The following is a 9,275-nucleotide window of genomic DNA, read 5'->3' as shown; positions in this document are numbered from 1 at the left end:
TAGGGCAGTGGCAGAGCCGGAACTCGAACCCAGTTCTCCCGACTCCCTTTTCAGGCTCCTCATGAACGTTTAACAGCGGAACGTGGAATCTCCTTCCTTGGAGGCCCTTGGAAGTGAAATATCCACTTCTGTCTGGAGGGTTGGGTTGCTGTCTGTCCTGATGACTGGTCGTGGACTCTCCAGGTGTCTTCCAACCCTGATTCTACTAGGCAGTAAAAGATATGCAGTAAAAGATACGAGAAGCAGCGTGGCTCAGTGGAAAGAGCCCAAGCTTGGGAGTCAGAGGTCAAGGGTTCGAATCCCGACTCTGCCACTTGTCAGCTGTGTGACTGTGGGCAAGTCACTTCTCTGGGCCTCAGTGACCTCATCTGTAAAATGGGGTGAAGACTGCGAGCCTCACGTGCGACCTGATTACCCTGTATCTACCTCAGCACTTAGAACAGTGCTCTGCACAGAGTAAGCGCTTAACAAATACCAACATTATTCTATGCAAAGCCAGCTAAAGTTGCTGTCCATCCCTGCGTCTGCCCACTTTGTGCTTTCCACCCCTTTTGGGGGGAAATATGCACACCCCCTTAGCCTTTGCCCAGAACCGCGTTTGGGGAGGTTTCTCTCAGGAGGCTGTGGAGACGCCGACCCAACATGCGATGGGACTGAAGGGGTGTAGCAGTCTTGCCCCAATATTCTAGCCACAGAGAGGGATAGAAGAAGGCACGGTGATGGTCCTCACCGTTCTCTCGTCCTTGGAATCTAATTCCTTGTGGCGGAGGCACTTTCAGTTCTGCCCACCTATGGATGGGCAATTTCTCTGAATCCTTTTTGGGTCGCCTAGTAATAAGGTTGGTGTTTGTTAAGTGCTAACTATGTGCAGAGCACTGTTTTAAGCACTGGGGTAGATACAGGGTCACCAGGTTGTCCCACGTGAGTCTCACAGTTAATCCCCATTTTACAGATGAGGTCACGGAGGCACACAGTTAAGTGACTTACCCACAGTCACACAGCTGAGTTGCAGAGCTGGGATTCGAACCCATGACCTCTGACTCCCAAGCCCGGGCTCTTTCCGCTGAGCCACGCTGCTAGGCAAGACTAAATAACGATGATAGTAATAATAGTGTATTTATTAAGCGCTTATTTTATGCCAAGAACTATACTAAGTGCTGGGGCGCGTACGAGATAATCAGCTCCCACTTGGGACGCAAAGTTTAAGTAGGAGGGACGACAGGCAGTGGATTCCCCTTTTCGCAAATAAGGAAACCAAGGGACAGAGAAGTTAAGTGACTTGTCCAAGGTCACAGAGCAGGCAAGTGGTGGAGGTGGGAGAAGAACGTAAGTCCTCGGACTCCCGGGCTCTTTCCACTAGGCCACAGTGTTTCCCGTGGGGCAGACCGCATTAGGACCATCCCAGATGGACGGCGGCTCCGGGCATCTCCCGTTCCCTCTTGCCCACCCACCCCATCACGTTAGTTAGGGTAGACTCCTCAGCCTACCTTAAGAGACAGATAACCTCCCCCAGCGGGTGTCCAGGGCTCCAAGGATACTCAGGCTAACTCCATTTCCGACCTTCCTTATCTTACTCATTGCTTTCTGAATCACGGATGTGTCTGCCTAGCTCAGCACGGAGGCTTCCTTCCCTCTTCGAACGCCGTCAACTTCTTCTGTCGTTCAGTCTCAGCCCAATAAGCAAACTGAGGTTGGAACCACATTTATTAGATCTGGAGACGGGCCGGGGTACAATTATTGTCAGATATTTCATTATATAAAACAAATTGAAGTCAGGAGAGATTGCACTTTTTTATATCTGTAAATGCTGGGGACGCTGGCCCAGGGCAAAGATTCAAGAATAATCCCTTCGGTCTTCCGGGGAGAGATAATTTTAGTTTGGGGAGTACAGGCCTTCTCCAAAAGCTGTCACGATCACCGGGGGCATCAAGGGCCTGCAGAACAAGGGGCGGGTTTTTACCGGTCAGTCAGTAGAGAGAGCGTCTGTTTCTCCGGAATTTGGGACAAATTCATTTATAGCGAACTCGTAGACTCAGTGCCAGGGTGGAGATAGAGTCGATCGAATATTGCGGAGGACTACTGGGCTAGTGTCAGGGCAGAGAGAGCAAGTCTGAAAAAGGAGACACTGATCTACCGGCGAGTGGGAGTTGCTTCCGGTTCTGCCGTTCCTACTGTAAATACGGCAGGAGTATTTGGGGTGTTTGTCTCCATTCCTCACCTCGGAGCCCACTCCTGCCGGGGGGCCCTTCTCCAGACTGGCACAGCGGCATCTGGGAAGGCTCAGGCATCGTGACGTCGGCCGCCGGACCGTCTGGGACCGGGCGAATACATGGGCCGGATCTCATCCCAGCTCCGGGCCTCGGCGCCGGCCCACCGAAGGAGTTCGGGAGCCCTGTGGAGGAAGACCATGACCAGTGTGTAGACATCTCCCTCGGCTGAATGGGCAGCCTTTGGGTCATCCCCAAAATACTGTCGGTACAAGTCCCCGAGTCGGTAGCTCTTGCCGTGGTTTGACCTGGTGCCGTGATCGTGGGCTTTGTCTAGGCCCTTCAGGGCCGGGAGGGTGTCGAGGCAGTAGGTATTCTCGGGCAGGTTGGCATCCAGGCGCCCTAGCTCCGTCCGCAGGAGCGGAAAGTCATAGGCAAAGCCGTTGTGAGCGACCAGGCAAATGGGGGACGCCTGCCGGCTGAGGAACTCCCTCAGGGCCTTCACCACCGTGCCGTCGAAGCACGCCTTCCGGTTGTTCGTCAAGCTCCGATTATTCAAGCCAGTGATCTTGGCAGCCTTTGGGGTGAAGGGCTGCTCAGGGTTCATGCAGAGAGTAAGCTTGTCCAGGACCCGGGGCAGCAACGGGACGCCGGAGTCGTCCCACGCAGGATGCTCCAGGGAGAAGCGGTGGACGGCAAATAGGGAGATCTCTGCTATTTGGGGAGAGGCATCGGGAAGGCCGGTAGCTTCCAAGTCCAGGAAGACAAAGGTTTCACACTTCTGGGACTCCGACATTCCGTGGGTACCTACGTACCGAGGGACCGGAAAGATCACATTAAATCTGAATCACGCTAGAGAGTACTTCCTCTCAAACACTTCCTCTCCCCCGTTTAGACTGTGAGCCCGTCTTCGGGCAGGGATTGTCTCTGTTGCCGAATTGTGCATTCCAAGCGCTTAGTACGGTGCTCTGCACATAGTAAGCGCTCAATAAATATTATCGAATGATGTGTAACCTCTAGGAGGGTCCAGGAACTCCATTTTGGAGAGCCCATTTTCACGGTAAGAATCCTCTTGTGGACCAGCGAGTCCACCCTCCTCCTCCCCCGCAAGTGGCTCTGACCCCAAAGAGAATCAGGGTGGCGATCCCAGGACTTCTCCCCTTCGCCCCAATCACAGCTTCGTTAGGCCATTCATAAACGCCCACTTCTGTCAACCGGATGCCTCGTGATCTGTTCCCCAGTGACAAATTCAAATATTCTTCCCCATGATTCGGCTAGTTGGGGGAAGTTGGCTTCCTGTGGCTCGGAGGGCGGCCTTAGTTTCAATGCTTTCTGGTGACCCGGCCAAATGTCCCCCGTCAGCCTTTCTTCTGCCCCGTGACCACAGCGGTCCTAACTCTGTCTGTGGGAGGTGGAGATTGCCATCTCCAGAGCCACACCTTTCTAGGTCCTGGCAGAGGGCAGGAGGAGGAAACAGATGATGAATTTCTCAAGGGAGATCAACTATTCCTTCTCCTCCACCCCTTTCTTTTCATCTTGACAAGAGAGTCCAGGTGTTGTGACATCTCCTTTGCTCCCCATGGTCCCTGGATTAAGGAGTGAGAGACCAGTGGAACTTGAGTTTCTTCTCCCGGTACCGCGGCACTTCCGCGACATCAATTTCCTTCTCCGATTCTGGCTTAAATCCTGCTTTTCCAGCACCAAACAACTCACCCAGATGTCAAAAGCTCTGAAAAGCCCCGGTACCTAACCAACAGCCAAAAGGTACAATTAAGGTGGGCTGGCTCCAGCCTCTCCCACGGTAATGGTGTGCTTTAATTCACCTCAGGTCAAAAGATCTCCAGAAGCCTCGAGAGGCGCACATCTTCGAGGGCAGTGTACGGAATCTCACGCTCTATGATAGGAGAAGTGGCGTGGCTAGTGGATAGAGTGCTGGGTGGGAGTCAGAAGACCTAGGTTCTAATTCCGGCTCCACCACTTGTCTGTTGTGTGACCGTGGACAAGTCACTTCACTTCTCTGTGCTTCAGTTCCCTCATCTGTAAAATGGGGATTAAGATTGTGAGCCCCATGTGGGGCAGGGACTGCGTTCAACCTGATAAACTTCGTATCTTTCACCTCAAACTATCCTAAACCTTTTTCACCCAGGAAGCCTCTCAGCTCAGCTGAAAAATAACCATCTGTGGAAAAGAACATGGCAACAAACCGTAGCTATTTCAACAGACACCACAACAGGCATTCGACCATCCGGAAAGTAACATTTAAGGAATATGTCTTTCTGGATCTAACCCATACAATTTAATTTCTCATCTCAGGTTTTAATATTTTCCCCTTTTTCGCTTCTACTAAGAAAGCTTAAAATACACAGGGGGGGCCTTCAAAATGATAACTGAAAATATGGAGATGAGTTAGTAAATTCCTTGAAAAAGAGAAGCACTTACCAGTGAGAGCGAGGTATCTTGAGGACTCCGCTCGTGTTTTATGGTTTGAAAACTCTTGGGACTGGTTCAAAGAACGTGTTCAGACAAGTCTTATAATCATTGGCTGTTCCACCACGCCCCTTTCTTTCATCATCAGCAGGACCTACTGGGAAATGCAGTCTTTAAAGGCATTATAAATGGCCAGCATTTACAGAATATGTCTTTTCCTGGAGGGAGAAAGAATGTGTTCCTCAAAATCCTGGAATAAAAAAGTCCAAGAGAGTACCATCAAACTGTCTTTTGGGCACCACACTAGTTTCTACCCTACTACGTGTTTTCATATTCTCGTTTGAAAAATGCCGTTCCCTGTGAAAAGGTATGAGAATCATTGCCTGAATATCACAATATTTAGCAGCTGCTCTGAGGGTCTTTGGATTCACAGACACACCGGGAGAGGGAAGGAACGGAGCTTCCCTATGCAAGTACGGGGAAAACAGCTCCTGAAAAAGTGCCTATTTCTGGATATCTTTTTTCTGAACTATGTCAACAAAAATGAGGGGGTTCAAAGGTTTTCTAGACACCTTATTTATGAAAGATGTTAACAAAAATGATGGGGTTCAAAGAGAGACAAGAATGATTAAGTGGATCGGCCTGATTTATGAGGAATGATGAAAGAAGCAAGCCTACATAGGTTGATGGCTAATGAGGCACATGACTTTATTGAAACCATCAGTGGTTGGGTGGACATTTTGTTTTAGGTGAGAATTACTCCTGCTGGCTTGGGAATGTTTCCCTCCCCCTACCCTCCCCAGCCTGTCCAGGGGCTCCCCCGGGGCCCAGAGAGTTGCTTCTCCTCTTGGTCCGTCCGGTCCCGGGCTCCGTAGTTCAGCTGAGGGCTTCCCCTCCCTGGCCCTGCCTGAGTTCTGGGAGCTTCTCGTAGCCGGGACGGGTCTAGATAAAGGCAGCTGAATCAGGCTCAAACCACAGCGTGCAATGTGCCACATGACAAGGCTGTAAAGGAAATGAGAATGAGGAGCTGAAAAATGGAGCCATAGGGAGCAGCCCTTCTGTCCTCAGGGGTTGGGGTGGGGTCAGAACAGGGTCGGGGCAGGCTGCCAGGTATTCCCGAGAGAGAAAGGTCTGAGTCCCGGCCAACTATTTTAGATGAGAATTTACAATGCCAAATAGGAAGGAAAAGGGGCACGGCAACGGACTTTACGAAAGCAAATAGATTGGGGTCTCGATAAGCATCGAGGTGGGCCCGGGCTGAGCTTTAACAGCAAAATCTGTGCCTGGGGAAGTGGCCAAGAGACAGATGAACATATGGGCTTGTGAGTATGTGCGTGACATGGGAACATTTAAGTGGATTATCTAGATTTTCAATTAATCATCAGCCATATTAACAATTTTCATTGAGGGATTAGGATATTCAGGACCTAGGATAGTAGAACACTTCAATCTGGCTTCAGGCTTTTAAGAGGAAAAGCAATGAAGGATTGTAGGATTTTCTTCTAGAATTTAGAGTAGCCTCTTTCTTTAACTTTACTTATAATAGCGTGACTCACTTCTGTTCTCTGGGCTTCCCCTCCTCCTTCCTCATTATATACATAAAATAATTTCTCCAGGCTGGGAAGATGGCATTTAAGAACATCATACCTCAAGGCCCTTCTCAGATACACCATACCATAATGACCTTCTCAGAAGCTGGCAAGGCATAGGGCAGGAAGGCTGTGCACCAGAGGAATAGGACCCAACGGACTCTCGTCTCATCTGCTTTCATTCCCAGAGAATCATGACATTTATTCCGATCATCTGAGTATGCGACACAAGATTAGAGTTGCTGGGTCTTTGGAAGACAAAGGTACCGTCCCGGTTGTTGAAATAAACATGTACACCAGATATTACGGCACACGGCTGCATTTATTGTATGAACGACATAACAAAATTGGAATTCTCTAAAACAGTGTTTTCAAAGAGATTCAAGAATTTACACTCCCTCCCTGGAAAGACAGAAAGGGCAGGAATGGGAGGAGCTTGCCACACCCCCCAGAAGATTTGAATACTCCCTTGGATGGCCTGGAAAAAGGGAAAAGCTACTGTCTTTGAGAGATTCACTGACTATCAGAAACTTTATAAAAGGGCTGAGCTGATTATTCACATTAGGCTTCAGAGGGATTCCCTGCTGAATATATGTGAAAGGGTTACTTAAGTCAAGTCAGAGGTTTTAGGATTTCAAGAAGTAGTGAGGCAATTTCAGCATTCAGTAATCCCTCCTGCCAACTTTGGGGACAAGTGCAAAATTCAAACCGACAATATGCAGCCTCCGTTACGCCCCATCCCACTGGCCTCACACCTATGTAAATCAGCATCGCCGATATTTGGAATCTACAAATGACAACTCCTTCTAAGAAGCACTCAGGAGGCACGCAGTCCTGGCAGTGTGAGGATTATGAAGGGTTAACACATTCCCCATACTTTTAGGCCACCTGTTATACCACATATCTTTGAAGAGGTGGCTGATTAACATGCCCAAAAATATTTCCCTCCTACTTACGTTTCCTTACTCCACCCTGAGCACAGAATGTACAGCTTGCCTCGGAGTTAGTAGCGAGGGAAGAGCCATGAACAGGGGATAAATCACCAACGAGGAAGCTCACAACCTATTTTCGAAAGCCTGTCAGGCCAGCGGATAGGGAAGTAAGGTAGCTTCATTTTAATTCTCCTTCGTGTTCTCCCACTGCATTCAGACTTGGATCCTGGATATTTTATTCTTCTGAGGAGCCCGTTTGGGTGTGGCTGTTGTCCCCTCTCCCCATCTCTATTAGATGACTCCTGCCCCACAGTCACCTTGGAATGGAGGAATAGTCCCACTGCATTCATTCTCCTTTCTGTGCTGTGAGCTTCTGCATAGTGTCATGAAAGAGTTCATGTTTTCGTCTCAATTCTTCCATTTTTGTGGCTGCAGAAGAAGAGAGGCACAAAATAAAACATCAACTAGCCAAAAAGCCTTGTGTTTGGAGAACTCGATAACCTTTACCGGGAGCCCTTTCAGAGCGCATTGCTAGGTAACTGATACTTCTTCAATAGTAGCAACCGAAATTCAGGTTTAGGCTTTTAAAACCTTCTGTCCTGGATGCAAGTCTGCTTCTCTACGCATTGCCTAATAGCGTGGAGCGGAGCTCAGAGTTTATTACCTATCCCATTCTACAATATGTACTAAGGCACACATTATGACCACCCCTCTTCTGCATCGTATCACTGCATCTTTCTTCTCCCATCAGTTTCCTAAATGACATTTCCTAAGTAGAGAGCCAGTCCTTTCCAAACTTATGGGTAATAATTCATTTTTGAGTTTCACCCAATTATTTGGAGAGCCTACGGATTGGTGGGGACCGTGGGGAAGTTTAATGAGAATCAGAAGCCTGATTTTTCCAGCTTAATAAAGTAGAGAGAGATACGTGCGAGGCTTCTGCCTCGCTGGATATGTCACTAAAGCGAGGCTGGGGCTGGAGAAACCAATTAGCAGCAGACTAAACTAGACTGGCCCTGGGTCCGGCATTACTCAGAACATGCCTGTGTTGTAGGGTTTTATCCCTCCACCCAAAGAGAAGCCAGAAGAGCTTTCAAACACTTCACTTCTGGAGAATGGGGATGGAGTGGTCTGACAACAGTAGGAACCTCAGCCCAAGGAGCCCAGAAGTACCCAGGCTGCTCTCCCTCTCCTTTGCCCCTGAGCTGCCCTCACAACAGAGGGCCGGGCATCTCTGAGGAGGCAGCAGGAGGGGAGGAAAAGGTTGGCGGCCTCTTCATCTCTCTGCTTCCTCACCACCGTGAGGTGGGGGAAGAGAGCTTCCAGAAAGAGTCCAACTCTCTCCCCTTCTCTTGGGCCCAGCTGACTCCATTTCTAGTTTTTGACCGGCCTTCTTGGTCGACCGATCCCCTCCACCTATGGCAGTTCCAAAACCTATCCCACTCTGAGCCTCAGAAAATATCGTCACTTTAGACCAGGCAGATGTCAAGGAGCGGGCTTCAAAATGATTTTGCCACAACCTGAAAGGCGCTTCCCCCATCTCAGTCCTCCCCAGAGAAGTAGAGATAACTCCATACATAAAGTCACCAAATGGCTACTGTCCCAGCAGCGTCTCTCATGTTGCTGCCTCTCGACGGTCTCCATTATCTTCTTCGAAGTATCCGAAACTTCAGCGATGGCCTTCAGTTCCTAGGGAGGCAAGAGAGACAGAGAGAACGGGAGGGTCCGTCACAAAACATTGCCAAATATTGTTTCCATCTACTCAGCCAAACTTCTGTTAGTTACCATTTATATAAGTGTAGCTGTGCTTGTCAATCATGCTTCGATGAATTTCTGTTCACTCTCAAGAGAGCTTCAGTCAAAATTTTCTGTGAATCAATCCCTCTCTCAGAGTTTGTTCTCATCTACGAAGTTAGGTCCAATCATGAAGGAAGTTAGGGCTTGGTGGGGGCCCTCTGAAAAGCAGGAGCGGATACTGGATCGTAGAGAGCGGGGCTCATTCTTTTGATTCCTCATGTTACTCAGAGATCCTAGGACTGGCAGTTCTCCACCCACCAGGACGCTGTCAATCAAAAGTATTTACTGACCACCGACAGTGTGAATGACCCTCACTTGGAGCT

General features: G+C 49.2%; 2 protein-coding genes across 4 annotated transcripts in view; both read right to left on the bottom strand.

Annotated features, from left to right (window-relative positions):
- Positions 1-1,686: 1,686 nt before the first annotated feature.
- On the bottom strand, positions 1,687-6,359 carry TREX2 (three prime repair exonuclease 2). The gene is made up of 3 exons (XM_029067555.1): positions 6,282-6,359; positions 4,647-4,788; positions 1,687-3,014 (listed from the first exon to the last, which is right to left on the bottom strand). Exon 3 carries the CDS (start codon positions 3,001-3,003, stop codon positions 2,281-2,283), a length of 723 nt encoding a protein of 240 aa, XP_028923388.1. The 5' UTR covers positions 3,004-3,014; positions 4,647-4,788; positions 6,282-6,359; the 3' UTR covers positions 1,687-2,280.
- Positions 6,352-9,275, bottom strand: part of HAUS7 (HAUS augmin like complex subunit 7) — a 25,027-nt gene continuing 22,103 nt past the window's right edge. For 2 of the 3 annotated variants that reach the window (XM_029067553.1, XM_039912361.1), the window contains 2 exons: positions 8,733-8,844; positions 6,527-7,584 (listed from right to left, as the gene is read on the bottom strand). In XM_029067553.1, the coding sequence (XP_028923386.1) occupies positions 7,502-7,584; positions 8,733-8,844 (195 nt within the window). In that variant the 3' untranslated portion in view covers positions 6,527-7,501. Of the gene's footprint in view, positions 6,438-6,526; positions 7,585-8,732; positions 8,845-9,275 lie in introns of those variants that run through there. The other variant, XM_029067554.1, reaches the window with a different exon arrangement.

This window comes from Ornithorhynchus anatinus, chromosome 6, assembly GCF_004115215.2.
Source record: "Ornithorhynchus anatinus isolate Pmale09 chromosome 6, mOrnAna1.pri.v4, whole genome shotgun sequence".
Lineage (NCBI taxonomy): Eukaryota > Metazoa > Chordata > Mammalia > Monotremata > Ornithorhynchidae > Ornithorhynchus > Ornithorhynchus anatinus.
This window is presented reverse-complemented; position numbering and strand designations above follow the sequence as displayed.